Genomic DNA, 18,328 nt, shown 5'->3' on the forward strand with positions numbered 1-18,328 from the left:
CTCCTTAAGGGGTCACAGCAAATGTTTTAAGTGTTCTGCAAACATATTTACACAGTGCTCTCACAGTTAACACAGTTTCAGTAACATTGCTAGATAACATTAAATGCATGTAATGGTTTGCTGTTTTAAGTGCCTTTTTTCTTCCCCCCAAACCTTTATGGTTGGAAAAATCAGAAGAGTAACAAGTTAATACTGAATTAAAGGAGGTATAGAGTCTAGAAAGGCCACAGGACCAAGAACAGTATTATTATTCAAATGCTCTCCTTTGTTTCTGAGGTAGAGCAGTCAGGAATGTAGATCAAGTTTCATGTTTGGGGTGGGCATCTTTCTCTAGGAAAATCTGTTTTAGTAAAAAAAATTAATTTATTTGGATTATTTTTGTGTAAATGTCATCATGTGTTTGGGAACATCAGTGTGGTGCCTGTACCTCTAGTGACTGCATGTGTTTTGCAGTGTTAACCTAATATACAGTGTGAGTGAATTCACAGATAAAACAAAATCTCCAGGAACTGAATCTTGTGTGATTTTATTTGATTTCAAATGAAGTGTAATCCACAAAACTTAATGCATTTTAAATTGCACTTTTGAGGATAAGACTCAAAATTAAGCTTCTTGCTCCTCAGCAGGACTTGCTTGAGTCTTCTCTGGACTCCTCTACATGCTGGCAGAGCAGTGAAAAACATACAGTGCTGCTGTTGATCATTTCCATGGCTGCTTTTTGGTTTCCCCTTGGAGCATTTGCGTGCTGACAGGGAGTGTGCAGTGCCCATGTTGTGACATCCTTCTCTTTCTGTTCCCAGACAGTTGACTGTGAGCCAGGAAGCGAAGACGACGAATCCCTTCGTGAAATGGTGGAACTGGCAGCACAGAGGCTTTATGATGCCCTCAGCCCTGTATACTGACCTCTGTAGATACTTAGGATGTCTAAAAAAATCTTTTAAATTTTCAATTTATTTGAGATATTTTTTACAAGTAAATAGATTTTTTTCTTGAATAAGTTAAAGGTTTCAATGCTGTGAATCTGAAAGTGCTGAGTAATTTCACATACTGGATCAGCAACCTCATAACAACTGTATTTGTGCATATAGATGCAATTAAATCAGGCAAAGTGTGCATATGTTCTCTTATGTGCACATACAAGAAATAACTCTTAATCTGATTCAGAATTACAAAGATTAAATGGAGTTTTGTATTTTGGAATATTAAAACCAGTTGGAGGATAAATTGGATATATTGAGTTTGCATATATAGTTTTGTTCCTGTTGAGGAAGTGATTTCCTGCATGCTTGTATCAGCATGAAGTCAAAAGAGTCTTGAACACAACTGAAAACAGAATCCATGTTTTTATGGTGGGGTTAGTTTGGAACTTTGAAACTCGGCCTGCTGGCTTGCCTTTAACTGGACTAGAGGAACACCACCACCAGCAAGAGAAGTGGGGCTTATGACCTGTGACAGCCCCGTCTGCCCCAGGTCGGTGACCACCCCGGCCTGGGAGAAGGGACAGGGAATATCAGACATTGCAGGACAGAGCAGAATTCCAAATACAGCGTGGCCGATGCTCTGAGGTAGCTGCTGCTGTTGTCAAACGATGATCTAGACAATTAGCGACACTTTCCTCCCCAGATTGTGTCGTTAGCACGCTAGACAGTATGTAGTCTTTTAAATGAGATAATTGCATTTTCTTAAGAAGGAAGTCCCTCTTTGAAACAGATAAAGACCGTGAAACTGCGCGCGTTCTGTGGGGAGCGCTTCCAGCCCACGAGGGGTGTGTGAGGGCTGGGTCCCCGGCGCGCCCTCCCCGCGCACCTGCGCCGCTGAGCCTTTTGAGGAGAAAAGATTGAGTGTGGCTGGAGCCTGAACGCGGTTGGGAACCGGAGCCTTCCCCCGGCCCGCCCCGTTTCCCGCTGCGGAGGAAGCGGCGAGGCCGCCGCTCCCGGCGGATGTCCGGCCGCGGCCATGGCGCTGCCGGAGGCGGGAGCCCGCGGGCGGCTGCTGCGCTGGCCTCGCGTCGTTCTCTTCGGAGACTCCATCACTGAGGTACTGCCCGCCCGCGCCCGGCCCCGCCATTCCCGCAGGGAGCGCCCTGCCCAGCATGCCGGCAGCATGCCGGCGTTGGTCTGGGCGCCGCTGCCGGCGGCGGGAAAGGCTCGGTCCGGGAGCGCTCCTGGCCCCGGCCTCGGCCCCGGAGCCGCCTGAGGCTGTGCCGGGGCCTGCGCTCTCGGTGGGCGAGTGAGAAATTCGGAGCCGCCTCACAGAAATTCTTGAGGTGGCTGTGTGGAGGTGAAGGTGTAGCTTGCGATGTTCCGGTGTCAGGGGCATTTTCCATCCCGGGGCCAGCGTACTGCCCGTGGCGCCTGCAGGGACCTGTGCTGTGCCCTCGGGCTCCTGCATCCCTGCTCCCTGTGTCCAGCTCACCCAGCCCGGACACAGCCCCTCCACTGCGCTGACTGCGCCTGCTGGACATCTCTGAGGCAGCAGCAGCTTTTTGGCGATGATTTTGGGTCCCTGCCTTCTGTTCTGTGGGTTGGGTGGTGCGTCACGGAGCTGCTCTGATGAAAAACTAACCAGAGACCAGGTTTATCTTTAATGGGAGATGGGTGTCTAAGCCGACTCACTGCAGAATTGTAGCAGAGAGGATGGTGCAGCGCTGGGAATAAGGAGAAGGAATTCCTTTTTGTGTTTCTGGAAGAGGTAGGTATTAAACTGAACTCCATGAAGAGGGAGGATTTTTGAGAGGTGCTCTTCAGAATGAAAGAATCGTAGAAATAAAGTAGAAAAATATTCCAGCAAACACAGCAAACCCTCACAGGCCAAAATGAAGCTACAGTCCAACGACAGTCTGGATTTTGAAGGGACCACAAGATCTGTCCCTCCAGAGGTACCAGCCCTGTGTTGCCTCAGGTGCCAGTGGTGTGCCTGGGTGACACCAGGACTCTGCCCTCAGAGGGACAGGGCAGGGAGGGAGGAAATGCACCAGCAGCAGTGCCAGAGGCCATGCACAAAAGCTGTCCAGGTGCAAAGGTGCCAGTGGTGGGGCTAAGCTCTGGGGAACAAGTTCTTCCAGTGAGGATCTAACCATTTTCCTTGTTTTCAGTACTCCTTCCAGGAAAATGGCTGGGGGGCATACCTTGCTGAGAGACTGGTCAGGTAAGAGCTTAAATTTCAGAAGTAATTTCCAGCTTGCAGAAAGTCATGCAGCTTTTCTAAATGAAAACCAGCAGCAGTTAATATTTAGTACATGTTTATTTGTTGACATTTATTTATTTAGTGAAGTGGAACTGCCTTCTGGGCAGCATGCCCAGAACTGGTAGATATACTCATTGTGTGTTTCCACTCAAAGCTTGAGTGGAAATCAAAAATTCCTTAGTGATTGTCAGGATTGTTGTCCTGGTTCTGTGGTGTAACAGGTAAACAGTACATGTGCAGCCTGTGTGTGCACTTTCAAAGCATGATCCCATTGAAAACTCGTGTGACATCTCATTTTTCCTGAGAGGCATGGAGGCAGATAGCCTGAGAGAATGGTTCAAACCTTCCAAAATTTTGTTTTGGTGGACAGAGGAGAGATGTTCTTTTTGATATGTGTCTCTTGTTTCAGAAAATGTGATGTTGTGAACCGTGGGATCTCGGGCTACAACACCAGATGGGCTAAATTGATTCTTCCAAGACTGATCACTGAAAGTACTAGTGCTGACAGTATTGCTGCAGTTACTATTTTCTTTGGAGCCAATGACAGTGCTTTGAAAGGTAGAGTAGCCTGCTTTCTGTCTTTTTCTTTTTTCCTGTGAGCTGTTCTCTTAAAACAGTTTTACAGTTTAGCAAAATAGGCAGAACATTTCGGAACAGGCTTTTCCTGCTGCTTCTCCAGGAACTGATTACTCTCTTTCCATTTATATAGAACTTTGTTTTCTGTCATTTCATTTTTATTTAAAGCATGCAGTGCCTCTCCCTATCACCAAATTTTAATATTAGACAAATAAATTTCAGGAGGCTCAGGACTTAGTTGTGTAGCAGTTGCCTAAAATTGGAGTTGGGCATCCAGCTGTTCCTTCTGTCTTCAAAGGAGACTGATGAGTTCTTGGCAGATGGGCTGAGGGGAGGAGGGAAGGCAGCATTTGGATTCTCTTTCAGATAAGCTTAGCAGGATGCAGAGTCTGATCAAAATGATAAGTGCATGCAGGACTGACTGTATGTCCATGGGCCTTTACAAAATTTTCTCTGCATCCAAGAATATTGGAAATCTCGGGTTTTGGTTCAGGTGAGGTTTGAGGTGATTATGTTTTCTGATATAAGATACTAAGTTGTGAAAAAAGCATCTTAAAAAAACCCAACTGTTTGATTTTTTTTCTCTGTGCCTTATTTGCCTGTTGGAAATGCTGTCTTTAAACTCTTGATCTGTCTGCTTTGGGTATTGAGGAACAGAATTTTCCTACCATACTTCCCAAATCCATGACTGAGAGGAACTGCATCCTGGAAGGGTGTGTCCATGGCCATATGTGCAACAGGGCTGTTATGCTGTGTAAGAAGGCTGCAGGGAGCTCAGCCCCACTGATCATGTGCTGCACCCCTGACAGAGCTGAACCCCAAGCAGCACGTGCCTCTGGAGGAGTACGCCGCCAACCTGAAGAGCATGGTGCAGTACCTGAAGTCAGTAGACATTACTGCAGACAAGATTATTTTGATAACACCCCCACCTCTTCAGGAATCAGCTTGGGAAAAGGCATGTCTTGCCAAAGGTAAAGCAGTGATGAGGATGGATGGAATTTCTGCATTTTACCAGTGGAGTGTAAGTGACAGATCCCAGGTTTTCAGGTGATTTCCTTCATGTGTGTGCCATATTACAGTCATGTTCTTTTTGGAAAGGGGCTGCTGTTTTACTAAACAACTTCTGGATAAGCTCATGGAGTAACTGCCAAGTAATGACAAACATCCTTTCCAAAGTGTTGATTGATCTGTTAACGCATAGAACTGACAGAAGTGGCTGCCCTTGAAGAACGTGGGGTTTGTCAACATGTCCTAGGCAGATTCTGTCATGTCCCAGCAGCTTCCAGAATAATACAAATAACTGAAGAAACGTTGGCATTGTGGGCCTTAGAAAAGTTTTTACTGGGTACAGCAGATTTCACATCTGTTTGGATAAGCTGTGATATCCTAGCCAGGATTATTTTAAAGTTAATAAAAATAATGCCAGAGAATATAATATTCTAAGGATGCTAATAAAAATGCTTGAAAAAGAAGAAAAAGGTAGTTAAATTATTTCCCATTATGTTATTTAAGCTTATTCTAAAATTAGAGACATAATAGCACCACTTACTTCATGTTACTGAGCTGGTGGAAATTGCCATAATCCCATTGACTCCAGCAGTGGCAGTTTATACTTCCTGAGAGCAATGTGCTCTTTTCTGTTGGGACACCTCGTCCAGTTCTTGCACATTTATAAAAATTTTCTGAGTTAGGTCAGGTACAAATATATAGTACATAGATATACATATATATAGATACAGAGGTGGTGCCTTCATGGCACAGTTTTCTATGATTTAAGTGGTGTTGCATATCCTGAGTCATGTTTTCAATCAAAGTAGTATAACTTTGAAGATGACTCTAAATTTAAACTGTGTTAAATCAGACAACATTATTGTATGAATTTGCATTAGGAGACTTTGATGTGATGTCATGTGGGCACACCCAAATGCTGCTTATCTGGCTTCCAGCTGTCAAGAAGCACTTATAATGTTAATCCATTTTCCTCTTAAAAGTGTCCTTTTTATGGGGTAGGGATGGAGGAAACTTGAATTTAGAGCATTGAATCTGCAAACGTGTCTAAAAGAGAGTACTGGCTAGGGATGGAACAAAAGACAGGGTGATCTCAGACCATGGACCACAAATGAAGTGTTGTGGGCACAATAAGCAGCAGTATCAGCCCGTCTGCCCTCCAATACCAAGGAGAAGTTCTCTGCCTGGTTCTGGTTTTGTCAGATCTCAGAGGAAAGGAGAGATGGGAAGCAGGAGGATGGTGATGTTCACAGGAGCCTTCATCCAGGTGCAAAAAGTAGCAAGAGGGCTACTGCAAGGAGCAGTTCAATGTGGACTCAGACAAAAAGCAGAAGGCAACTTGTAAATAGATTTCCATTTACTTAACTCTTTTACCTGCCTTAGTAGGTGTATGAAGAGTTTTAAATCTAAGCACTGCTTTCACCTGAAGCTTGCCAGAAGGTGAGAGCTGTGAGCAGCAGACTTACACTGTCTGCTTGTTGCTCTTGCTTCTCTCTCAACCTGATGCTTTTCTTCAAAAGAGACATTTTCAAAGAGACAGAAGCAAAGGGTGCCCTGAAAAAAGACCACACAAGCTGTAGCTCCCAGCCACTGACATTGCTGTGCTTTGGATTTAGTTTGTGATTGGTTGTGTCTGCTGGTTTAACGCCTGATGCAGATGGTGTGTGCCACAGAGGAGTGAAATGGTGCTGCATCAGTGGCGGGCTCTGGATGTTCTCCTTGTTTCTGCTTGGCAGGTGAGAAGCTGAACCGCAGCAACGGCACCACGGGGCAGTACGCGCAGGCCTGCGTGCAGGCCGCCCGGGACTGCGGCACCGAGGTGCTCGACCTCTGGAGCCTGATGCAGAGGAATCAGGTACCATGAAATCAGAAATAGTTGAAACTGTCACAAACTGGGAAACGCATCATTTAGCACAGAGGAGCCAGTGGTGCTGTGTTATCACTGAAATGCTACAAAATACATCCAAATTACACTGTAGGGAAGGACAAAAATAATCCAGAGTGCTTCATAGAAATAAAGCTGTGTGCAGCCTGGCCATGGTGCTTGGTTAGCAAATATCCTGAGTACATTATATCTAAGTAGCCTTTTCCTTGAACTTGAGTCATGGAATAGTTTAGGTTAGAAGGGGCCTCTGGAGGTTTCTTGTCCAACCCACTGTGCAGTGTTGGGCTCATTTCAAGGTCAGATGTGGTTGCACAAGGGTGTTGCTGATGCTTCTGGCCAAATACCCAAACTCATCCATGGGAGACTGCACACTTTTCCTGTGAGTAGGTAACTCTAGTTTGGACCCTGAACATTTTCTCTCCCCAGTGCAGTAGACTGCTGACTTTTGATTACATCACTTAATCCTATGGTCTTTTAGTGATGAATAGCAGTGATTTTGGCCATCAGAACATTCTCTTAATATTTTAACATAAACAGTGAAAAATTAAACCAGTTTACCAGCTGACTTTGAAGAATTACTAAAGGCTGTCTCTTTGCAGCTAGCAAATCCACTAATAAATGGTTTTAACCTCACTTGTAGGATTTCTCTTCGTATTTATCTGATGGTCTTCATTTATCGACAAAAGGCAACAGCTTTCTAGCAGCTCAGCTGTGGTCACGCCTGGAAAACAAACTGTCTGCTCTTCCTTCACTGCTTCCTTACTGGCGTGACGTGGACCACACGAACCCCGAGGCCAGTCTTCTGTGACAGCCCTGCAGGGAGGAGCCAGACAGAGCCAGCTCAGTGTCCAGCAGCATGCTGCAAACTGTGTCCTCAGGGAACAGGACACTGGGGAGTCCCCAGCAATGCTCTCCTCTGTCCCCTTCTCTTGGTCTGTGGGAGAATAAAGGTGAGACCACTTGGGGTGTGTCCTGCGGTGGTTCTTCTTCATGCTGCTGTTCCAGGATAGCTGTGGGGATGAGTAGCTCTTTCCTTGGAGGACTCAGAGGAAAATGAGTCTCAGCTGTTCCATAGCCGAGGGATAGAGGCTGCCCTGAGCAGTTCCTGCTGAGCTTTGGGGACTGCACTGTGATTAATCCCATCTACTTGCTTTAAACACAGAGGGGCTTGGAAGAGGCAGTAGTGTGGAGTTTGTCAAGAGCCATTAGTGTCAGTCCAAATTCATTTATGTGGATGTAGTACAGCAGGAACAGCAGTTCCCTAAGTTTTAGTGTGGCTTTGGTATTGATAGAGAGTAGTTTAGAGCAGGGCTTTTAAAATTTAACTTACTCTGGCACCAGCAGCAGCTCTTTATACCCAGCTCTTCTGTATAGGCACAGGTTTCTGACCAGTGCATGTTTTTGAGCAGTATGAAACTGGTGATATATGACCTTGGAGAAACTAGGAAAGGTCTGCATCTCTGCTGACAAAGCTGCATCGTATGCCATTTGCCATCAAGTTAAGAAGACCTTTCAAGTGAGTTGTTAAAATAATTTTACAACTCAGCTAACACATAAGTACTGCAGACTATGCAGGTTTTGGCCAAGAGAACACAAACTACAAAACTGCCTTTACAAACAAAAAACCCCATTGTCTGCAACCTAAATGAAATTCAACAAGTATGGAAAAAATGTTTGGGAAATGATTGTCTAGCAAGCCAGATAGCAGCAAAAATGAGGATACAACTAACCACACATAAAAATATCACTGCAAATATAGCCCCTCCATAGTTCTGGGCTGTATTAACAGTTATGTTGGCATAGAACAGGTGTGCTGTTATGTAGGGGGTGAGAGTAATGAGAGGCTCTCATGCTGTCCTGCACTGTTAGTGCCATTAGACTCCCTTTGCTTCATTAAATAATTAAGACAAGCTGGCCAAGACCTGTCATCTACTATGTAACAGTGTTATAAACTGAACCATAAGTATTTTTCATGTGCCTGGAGCCAGAGCAGAAGCAAGTTTAATATATAAATATTTATGAGTATTAAACAGGACTATCCTTTCTGTAATAAATGCTTTCAGAAAATATTGGCTGAACAGCCAAAGGGGTTCCTAGAGGGAAGCTCTGGCTCTTCCTGCCTTAGATGTTACGAACAAACATGCAAGTACTGCTTTCAGTTGCTGGAATACAGCTCGGGCTGGGCAATGGATTCAGTGATTTCCAAGGCCTGCTCCAAATCTCTGTTTTCATGCTCCCAGGCACCTGCCACTGCATGGTTTTCACCTGGGATGTAAAGACCTTTGTGTTGAGAACATGTACTCACAGATCTGGGAGCTGAACAGCATTTGAGCACAGTCCCATTCCTCAGGCATTTCGTGTCACCATCTGAACTGATGATAATCTGCAGGGCACATGGCAGTACCAGCTCCAGCCCTCATGGTGCAGGTCTGGCCTCTGCAGCAGCTGAGCTCAGAAAGGAGTAGTCAGAAATCCTGCCTGGCTGCATGCCAGACTTTTAACCCAGGCTTTGACAACCAGAGAATGGAGATCTTTTAGAAGAGGACGGCATAGAAACAGCTCTTGTTTAACTGATTTTTTTAATAAAAAAAGCTTTTATTTTATTTTGTTGGGAATTAAATTAACTCCTCACATGTGTACTTTGCACTGAATCAAAAAAAGAAACCTGAACAAAAACAAACAACCCCAAACAAAGTTCAAAACCAGTATATAAAACATAATAGCTAGTCAGACAGGAATACCATAAGGCACACATTCAAGTAACTAGTGTAACAAGTATCCTTGGGTGTGGAGGAGAGGGAGCACTCACACAGCTTTGCAGCACAGGTTCAGTTCCTTTCCCTCACATTTAAAAACATGGGCTCACCGCAGCCGCGCTTCCCTGTGCCTGAGTCCAGGCTTGCAAGAGTTAAATGGTTCTGCCCTTGGCCACGTTCTGTCAGTTTAATCAATAGATTATTGTGGGAGAAACCAGCTGCAGAATGAAGGTGCTGCTGTACTGCCAGGACAGTTGCTCTGTGACTCCACTCTGTCAGTCCATCTGCTGCCAAGCTAAAACAACGCTCATGGGCCAGTCCCAGCTCACCTGAGGGATCTCCAGCTGTACAGAAGACACCATCCAATTATCAGCTTCTTACATCATGTTTTACTACCTGTGTGAGTATCTGTATTCACAAAATCTCCTCCTTATACTTACCCTGCAAGTTTTACAAGGGTTTATTTCTTTATTCAATTCACAATTGTTTTTAAACAAATGCCTCCCCTGCAATGGAGTGATTTTTTCCCGTCATTCATGCAGTAGGAGCTTCCAAAGGCCACAGAGACCACAGAAAACTGAGCTCAGTAATTTGAAAATTTCAACAATAGTGTTGCCTGTTTTAAAATAACATTTGGAGAAACATTTCTGCACCAAAACTGCTGTAAACAGCAGTTTAAAATGTCATCTGCATAAATTATTTCTTTAAGCTTCTTTCTCCAACCAGACACCTGCGACACACAAACTTTAGTGCAGAGTGGGAAGCTCCCAACAAAAGCCACCACGACAAGGCAGCCTCACCACTGAGGCAGAAGAGTTTCATGCTAGAGGAGCATTTCTCATGCACCGTGTACAGCCAGTCCAGTGTAACAGCCTCTGTGATCCTTTTATTTATACAGAAGCTGGGCCTTTTATGTTGCTTTATTCTGATTATGCATTGTACTGAATGCTGCAAGACTGTATTTTTATCCATTTCATTACACTTTCTGTTCTCAAGGCATTTGCTTAGGCTTTTGGTTACATGTACCTTAAACTGCTAAATTATCTACTCTATTATGGAACATACTGCAGAGTTCATTTTGGTTTTAAAAGCCCCTTAATTTTGTCTATCAGTGCTGTGAGACTACAAAATATTAAATTATAAAAAAAGGCTGATATACACAATCCAATATCCATCAGGACATTTGGCTTTGCACCACAGGTTGAAGGAAATGTTAAAGGTCAAGGAAGTAGAAAAACAAATCCAAAAAGCTTCAAAAACAAGCCAGTTCTAGTTCGGATTTTCCTTTTTAAAAGATATAATGCTCTAATAAATGTAGTTTAAGGAAGGTCATACACATGACCAGCATCTGCAGTAGGTCACTTCCTTATTCTCCCACTCCCTCACAAAAATATATATACATATATTTATATTTATAGAAATGAAATGGTTTCAGATCCTTGTTTTGCAGACAGGAGCCCTACACTTAGCAGGCAGCAGGGCACTAGCACTCTGTTTCTTTGCTGTCCACCCGGTTCTGGCGCTGCAGTTTGAAGGACGAAGCTTTCTCACTCCTGATGACAGGATGGTCTGTCAAGTCCTCGAAAGATTTGGCGGCAGAGCTGCTGTTTGGGAAGGGGTCCTTGTCGAAGGCGTCCTCGTCGATGTGCGAGTCGGTGCTGGGGTCCTCCTGGATGGTGTCCATGCGCTGGTGCTCCTGCTTGGGCGGCGCGGGCGCGGCGGGCGCGGGCGCCAGGGGCTGCAGCGGCTGGGGCCGGCTCGCCGCCTGCGCCGCGGGGAACGGCTTGATGATGCGGACGGAGGCCGAGTCCAGGCTGCTGAGCATCTCCACGTTCTGCAAGACACAAGCGGCCACGTCACCGGCAAAAGCAACCAGCAGCCAGTGCAGGGACAGCAGCATTTTTAAAGGGAGGAGGCACGTTCTGAGGAGCAGCTGCATTCCTGTGGGAACAGCTTAAAGGCTGCCGTGTCCTCCGTGCCGCTCCCTGAAGGCAGAAAGGCTGTTCTGTCTCTGCTTCCTCCTCTGTATAAAGCACCACAGGTGACAGCCTCACCGGGAAGAGCTGATGAGATGGCCCTTTTTTTCTGGGGCCCAAACTGCTTTGGCAAAGCCTAGGACTGGAAATGCAGGGTCAAGCTACATGGCACAGAGCTCACTGCAGGGAAACAGTCCAAGGTACAGCATATTCCAGTTCTCCAGCTTGGAGAGTTCATGGTTTCATGTACAAGAGCTGCACTGAACACAGGGTCAAACACTGCAGGGATCGGTGTCATCGTACTCAACCCAGATTAAGTTCAAGTCCATTGATGTCTGCTACTATTTCAGGATGGTTTGGAAAATATCCAGACATCTCTAAGCATAAAAACTCCCCAAGGAGCTCAGCAAATGCTAATACTGGGAAAGAATGAGATGTTTACCTGCTACCATTTCCCAACTCTCCATCCTCAGCAGATTCAGAAGTCACGAAATCTGTTTGTTAAACTGTTGCTGGTGCAAGGAGAGCATTGGCTGTACATGTGCTGTCTCTCCTGCCTCTGGGATTTTCTCAATTGAATGCAGGTAAGAAGCACAAAGATAACTTTTCTCATGTCACAGCTCTGGGGCACTCAAACTAAGATCACCCTCAGTCCTGTCACAGTAGATGACAAAGGCATTCTGCCTCCGTGGTTTCCAACTTCAGTATGCTTCTTCCAATGGTTGTACAAGGAGAGCTTTGCAAGGCTTTTTTCCCCTCCCCTAACAGAACTTTTCCTTAACTGAGTATTTTAGTTCTTAATAGGAACAGGAAAAATACCCAAACCTCTATGTCACAAGGTGCCCCGTGCTGGACTGTAATTAAAATTTATCTTGGCACTTTTTTGTTCTTTCCCTTCTCCCAGCTCATTATCTGCAAGGTGAGAAGTGCTGCTGATGTGACCCTTGAGCAACTGGAAGGCTGTAGCACATCTGCTGCTAGAAGCCACCTCCTGCAAGCAGCCATTCTGCAGCACAGACACTGCATTCTGCAGAGATTTTTGAGCCTCATGCTCCAGTGACTCCAGTGGCTGGGAACTGGCAGCCTGTGGTGGTGCTGCCCAGTGTGCTGTGCTGAGGGGATGCCGGGCACGGGTGCAGCCCCAGAGGGTCTCCTGCCCCTCTCTGCTGCACCAGAGGGGCTCTGCCAACAAGGCTCAGCTCTAACAGGAAGGAGGAATCAGACCCTGCAGTGCTTGGTAAGAGTGAACACAGGCTTGTTCAGAAACCAGCTTCCCCTCTCATGGATTGAGCCCTGTGCAGCGTGGGGCTCTCTCTTACTACTCTTATTATTCTGCAGACACCTGAGGTTCAGGTTTTCCAATACACATGGGGCAGCATTCTGGCAATCCAGACTTAGACAGCAACTTACACTGGGGCAGAACAGGGACTTTGTGTTCTCCTCATACTGCTTGTCCAATTTCTTGTCCTATTGAAAAACACACAACAAAATAAGAAAGTTAATTTCCCTATGGCAAAGACTTGTTTCTCCTGCAGGGACTCAGCACTTTGTGGGGGTCCCCTACTTCCCTTCCCCTACTTCCCATGCCTTCCCATTCATCCCAGGAGTGCTTGTGGGCACAGCATCCCTTTGCTCCAAGCCCACACACCACATGTCCACACTCTAAGTGGCCATGAGCTCACTGACTCTTTATCCATCCACGCAAGATCAACTAAGATCACTTCCCACTCTGGGTCTTCTCTCAAAATGTGGGTGTCTTTTCTTCACAGGGCTTTAGAAGACTTTGTTTTTAATGATAAAAATACTAAAATTATACTTGGGTGGAACTCAGAAGGCAGAGAAAGAAAATCTGCCTGGGAAAGAATGGGAAAGGCTCCAGGGAATAGTCATGGGAGCAGTGGGTCTGCCAGGGCCTGGCAGAGTTTAGCAAGAGTTTTGCCTACTGAAGGAGCAGTAAGCCTTACATATGCTGGATTTCCCCCCAGGGTTTGCTAAAAGCTTCCCATCATTTCTCCCACAGCCATCTGCCAGTTCACATATGAAGCGTGTTCTCACAGCAAAATCCAACAGAGCAGTCATCTCAAAGACAGCTTACTCACCACACAGTGCACAAGGATGCTGAGAGGAATCCAAAACAGTAAGGAGAAGACAAGCACAGAGCCCACTATATTATCTGCCAGGAACTTCCCTGTGGAACCAGTTCAGATCTGTCAGTTGCCCACCAAATACTGTTTCATGAACACACACACACCTATCCCCCCTTCTGCAGCCACTGCTCAGGCAAGTGAAGCCTCAGAATTGCTTAGAGAAGCACAGGCTGTCTACTTTGGAGTAGGCAAAGATAAAACTACACAATTTAAAAATCTCTATCCAGTATGTTAACAATAACAGGTTTTTCTCTGTTGTTCTCTGAAGAGAAATGCTGTCAGGCTGTAATAGTGAATGTGGGTTGTTTTGGAACAGCCTATACTGAGCCAGCCAAGCTGCCCCTCTCCCTTATACAAGACACACTGCGAGTCCATGACCACATTCTGATGTAGCAGTCATTTGATCTCTACCTGCCTCCACACACAAAATATCTGGATGCCAAAGATTCAAAAACTGCCTCTATCCAAGCAGACTAAATAGCTTTCTCAGTTACCTAAGAAACAATTTTTTGTCCCTGAAACGTGAAATTGAAAGCTGCAGCTCAGATAATTGCACTGTGCAGGCACAGTGGTGCCATGAGCACACACAGGGCTCATGACACAGCACCAGATTAACCACGGGTTTTGTCTGGTGCCAGTAACAGAGTGAGACACTGGGGGTGACACCTGGGGTGAGGTGACACCTGGGGTGAGGTGACATGACACCTGCTTGGGTTGCACAGTTGGGATCAAGACCAGGAAGGCCCACTCAGTCACAGGGAGTGACTCAGCATGGGCACAGCTTGAGGTGTGTGACCTCTGGTTTTCTTAAATGACAGAGAAAGGAAGTGTTCCCCTCCTCCTCTGTTGACATTTAAATCCCACTGAGAGGCCCACTTTATACCCTGCTGAATCTAGCTGACCTCTAAAGAGACTGACTGTTACTTGCTTTTTTCCTAATTGACCTAGTTCTTGATACTCAGACAAGAAGCTATCATCCCTTTCACAAGCTTGGAAGATGCCTAGGAAAAAATTGGAGTAGAAAAATGCAACACAATCTCCCATCCTTTCAGCTTTAAAAGGTGAGATCAGTAGTGTCAAACTTCAGGCAAAAATACACTTTGATATATCGCAAGCACAGCCATCCTTGCACTTGGTGAATAAATCCAGGCAGCTAACTCCCCCCAAGGATTTAGAGGTTCATGTCATGAACTCAGAAATCCCCAAAGGCTATGGTTGTGTATCTTACCAAAAGTATTGATGCTGAGTTGGTCTATGAAATCCCAAAATCGTTCAATCACATCCTGTACTTGCTTCTCGCATTTGCCCTGCAAAAGTAACAAAATGATCTTATACTACCCAAGTATTAAGTACTGCCTTCTTGGAGAGGGAGGTACAATGACAGTAATGAAATGAGAATACAGACACAGCATGACTTCGTTTACATTCTGAATACAGAATTACTCTCTTGCCCAATAGCAGCAGTCCATTTTTACTGCCTTTATTTTTATCAAACCAGTTTGAATTCAATTGCGGTCTGAATCAGAAAATTTTATTGTTCAAAACGTGCAAAATCCACTCCACCTTTGGCCCACGTTAGGGGACATAAAACATGTTTCTGGAGAGATTTAAACACTGGAAGCCTCAGTTCCCATTATCCACAAAGAAGGCTGCAGCTCTCAGGAGCCCAAGGTTACAGACAAACTCACTCCCAGAGTTGGCTGTGCTGGTTTAACACAGCAGAACCTTGATCTTCCAGATCTGCCAGCAGAAGGACTGGGACATGCCCTCCCAAATTCTCTTCTGCTGGCACCCAGTTTAGCTCCAGCCACTGGGGTCTGCAGGTATCCATGCAGCTGCACCATGGAAAAGGCCACTGAATGCCAGCAGCCCACCAGTCTCCCTGCCACAGGCTCACTGCCCCTTTCACATACTGCTGGCTGGATTTCCATGTGATTGCTCCCTGACCTGAATTATTGGAATAAAAACTAATTGGGCTAACGGGAACAACTGAAAAGGCAAGTGCTGCAAACCCAACCAAGCTTATGGCAGTGCTCAGTCCCCTCCTTTGTGCAGGCTGCCAGGCTGCTGAGCTGTGCAGGGCTCCTGGCTGAGCTGTGGGGAGCAGCAGAGGGGGTAAGGAGCATCTCCAGAAGGGAACAGCTTCCTCCTGCATGGCTCTCTGCAGAACTCCAACACCCTCAGCCTCCAACACTCTTTAATATTTACCCCATGAAGAGGTACTTAAAACCCAGTGCCCTGCTCAAGCTTTGGCTTCTCCTCCCCAGCACAGTCCCAGCAGAGCAGAGCAGCAGAGCTGGGCACACTTACGTTTGTGTCACAGAACCCCACAGTGCAAGGCTTGCCCTTGCGCAGGAACAGGAACTGGTCGTTGGCATCCACGTATGGCGTGCACCTGTCCTGCTCGTCCCGGCAGCACACCTTGCAGGAATTGTCTGTTTCTGAAAGAGAGCAGCAAACTCATGCCTTGGAAGCACAAAGAGTCACTGCAACCCACAACCCTCGTGTCCCCTGGCTGAGCACAGTCCTGACCAGCTGCCCCACAGGGAAAGCAGGACCAAGCCACCCAGTTTTGGGCACTCTGACAATCAAACCTAAAACTCAATCACATGCCCTGTGCAACACATTGAGGGGTACAGTGGGACCAAGTTCTCCAAACTGATACCCCAAAACTGCACGAAGAGGTTCCAAGCACATCCAAAAAGACAAATTTAAATATTTCTTGGGCTCTGAGTCCTCTAGGCACTCAGCTGTGCCCTCCATCTCAGATGATGGGGCTCACAGCAGTTCCTTGTGTTGCTCCTGTAAAGTTTTCATCCTACTCCCAGCTGCCTTCCCACATTTAGGAAATAAAATGGACAGCAAAGGAGCAGGAAAAATCACTAGCAGAAGTGTATGGCAGGCAGGTTAGCAGAGGAATTAAGTTGGGCATTCTATATTCTCAAGGCACTTTAATGTCTCTGAAATCTTTCTTTAACCCCTTGCTGGAGGCCACTACTCCTCTGCCAGATGCTGGATCCAGAGATTGGTTGGAACCTCCTTACCATCCCTTGTCCATCTGTGCTGAAGCTGGAAGGTAGGAGAGTGTCCTCTCCTTCAGCTGGAGTGCCAGAGCCTAAGTCTCATCTTAATATCTTCAACCCAAACCACCAGAAGACAGGAGGACATTCACATTCCCTTTTTAAACAGAACAGCTGACAAAACCCAACAGATTAACTTTGCCAGAAACCACAAACTCAGCCATGCACCAGGCCAGCCCACAGTGAAGGCAGCACTCTGCAAGGAGCAGAGATGAAATACAAGTTTCAGTCCCCTCTGTGCCACGCACCGTTGCAGGCACACGAGCGCAGGTTCTTCTCCCTCTCGCAGAAGGGGACGCACTCCCCATCCTTGCACTTCCCCATGTCCACGCACACGGTGTCATCCGGGGCGTTCCCCGGAGGGGGACACTCGCTGCTGTTCCCTGCAGATGGAAGTCAGCAGAGTGGGAGGACTGTTAGAGCAAAGGGCAGAGAACCTAAGTGTGCAGAAGAAAGAAGGAAAATAATGGAAATACAGACTTATCCCAGGAAAACCCCAATAGCTTGTTCAGTTTCAACTGCAGGCTGCCTGCCAGCTGCTCTGAGAGGCAGCAGCAGCTCTGGAGGCTTCAACAGCCTGGGCATTGTGGCACTGGCAACCAAGCAGTAGGTGCAGACCCTGGGGCCCCCCTCGGCAAAACACACACTGACTTGACTCCCTGTCTCCAAGAAAGACTATGAGGAGCAAGTAAACAAGTGGGGAAGTGAAGCAGAGCTGCAGCAATTTCACCTTTTCTACGCAAAACTCGTTCTTGTTCCCTCCCAGGGACACACTCTGTTTTGCTTTTTTTTTTTTTCTTTTAAGGGATAGAAACAAAATATTTTTAAAAATCAACCTTTATGTGCTTCTGGGCAATAAATCACAAAGTGACTCTTGAACAACAATGAAACTCATTATGGGAGCATATTGTGATGCTTAACTGGGCTCTAAAATTACACGTACCGGATGACTAAAGGGCACTAGACTGAAAGTGGGTTGAACAGGACACTGAGCCTGGAGCACTTGGCTAGCTGACATACAGGGGACAGAACCACATCCTACCAGTGCAAAAAGACTCTCCTTTACAAGTGGCATTTATGGCTTCCTGGCATTTCTTTTGTGCACTCTCAAACTGGCAGCCTTTACAGCAAGGACTGTTTCGGTCACTGGGGAAAGATCAAAATGAAAGAAATAAATATTAACCAATTTTTTAAAAATAAGTACAAGTGTGACAAAGCCAGAGAAAAAAGATGGTTAGGAAATAAAAAGCTACTTCTTGGAGACTGACTCATGGATTCAACCCTTGTCCTCTCTGCCCCCTCCCACAACCACCTTTCTACATACTCACTGTTCATGTTCTGAAGGTCAAATCACATTGAAAGTACAGTATAGTGAGAGACAACAGAGGGACTCTTGTATTTATTCAAGGCACTTGGATCAACCTCTTGTAACCTGCTGTGTAACTTTTACCCTTTCCTTTCTCAAACATTTCTCCCCTTCTGTTTGCCGTGAAGGTTTCCTACTTTGTATTCTGCATTGTCTTTACTTTCATTTTCTCACCTAATGCATGAAGGCCCTTAGTACAAAAGCACTTATTAAAATGCATGGATTTTCTTGCTAAACAACAGGAATTGCACAAGCTCTCTAATGCTACATGGTGTAGAGCTGAACTATGAAAAAAAAAGATTGAACACTGCATTGCAACAAGGCCATGAACACCCCAAAAAGCAACAA

General features: G+C 45.9%; 3 protein-coding genes across 4 annotated transcripts in view; 2 read left to right on the forward strand and 1 right to left on the reverse strand.

Moving 5' to 3' along the window:
* The window catches only part of CPSF3 (cleavage and polyadenylation specific factor 3), a 19,615-nt gene extending 18,384 nt beyond the window's left edge, over nt 1-1,231 (forward strand). For both annotated transcript variants that reach the window (XM_039715678.1, XM_039715679.1), the window contains one exon: nt 801-1,231. In XM_039715678.1, the coding sequence (XP_039571612.1) occupies nt 801-902 (102 nt within the window). In that variant the 3' untranslated portion in view covers nt 903-1,231. The remainder of the gene's footprint in view (nt 1-800) is intronic.
* A 635-nt stretch (nt 1,232-1,866) lies between these two features.
* IAH1 (isoamyl acetate hydrolyzing esterase 1 (putative)) lies at nt 1,867-7,619 on the forward strand. Its single transcript, XM_039715680.1, has 6 exons — nt 1,867-2,037; nt 3,095-3,147; nt 3,596-3,744; nt 4,572-4,733; nt 6,507-6,625; nt 7,296-7,619. The coding sequence occupies exons 1-6, from the start codon at nt 1,957-1,959 to the stop codon at nt 7,461-7,463; spliced, it is 732 nt and encodes a 243-aa protein (XP_039571614.1). The 5' UTR covers nt 1,867-1,956; the 3' UTR covers nt 7,464-7,619.
* A 1,598-nt stretch (nt 7,620-9,217) lies between these two features.
* Nucleotides 9,218-18,328, reverse strand: part of ADAM17 (ADAM metallopeptidase domain 17) — a 35,543-nt gene continuing 26,432 nt past the window's right edge. The window contains exons 13-19 of the mRNA XM_039715677.1: nt 17,657-17,760; nt 16,863-16,997; nt 15,845-15,975; nt 14,763-14,841; nt 13,487-13,575; nt 12,798-12,854; nt 9,218-11,245 (exon numbers count right to left, since the gene is read on the reverse strand). Of these exons, the coding sequence (XP_039571611.1) occupies nt 10,895-11,245; nt 12,798-12,854; nt 13,487-13,575; nt 14,763-14,841; nt 15,845-15,975; nt 16,863-16,997; nt 17,657-17,760 (946 nt within the window). The 3' untranslated portion in view covers nt 9,218-10,894. The remainder of the gene's footprint in view (nt 11,246-12,797; nt 12,855-13,486; nt 13,576-14,762; nt 14,842-15,844; nt 15,976-16,862; nt 16,998-17,656; nt 17,761-18,328) is intronic.

Source organism: Passer montanus, unplaced genomic scaffold, assembly GCF_014805655.1.
Source record: "Passer montanus isolate IOZ18808 unplaced genomic scaffold, ASM1480565v1 scaffold34, whole genome shotgun sequence".
Classification (NCBI taxonomy): Eukaryota; Metazoa; Chordata; class Aves; order Passeriformes; family Passeridae; genus Passer; species Passer montanus.

What these genes read in the sequence shown, in the direction of transcription:
- IAH1 (XM_039715680.1), top strand. Translation starts at nt 1,957, where the DNA reads ATGGCGCTGCCGGAGGCGGGAGCCCGCGGGCGGCTGCTGCGCTGGCCT. An exon ending in CTTGCTGAGAGACTGGTCAG is followed by an intron (nt 3,148 to 3,595) that starts GTAAGAGCTTAA and finishes CTCTTGTTTCAG; the next exon opens with AAAATGTGATGTTGTGAACC. An exon ending in GCCTGATGCAGAGGAATCAG is followed by an intron (nt 6,626 to 7,295) that starts GTACCATGAAAT and finishes CCTCACTTGTAG; the next exon opens with GATTTCTCTTCGTATTTATC.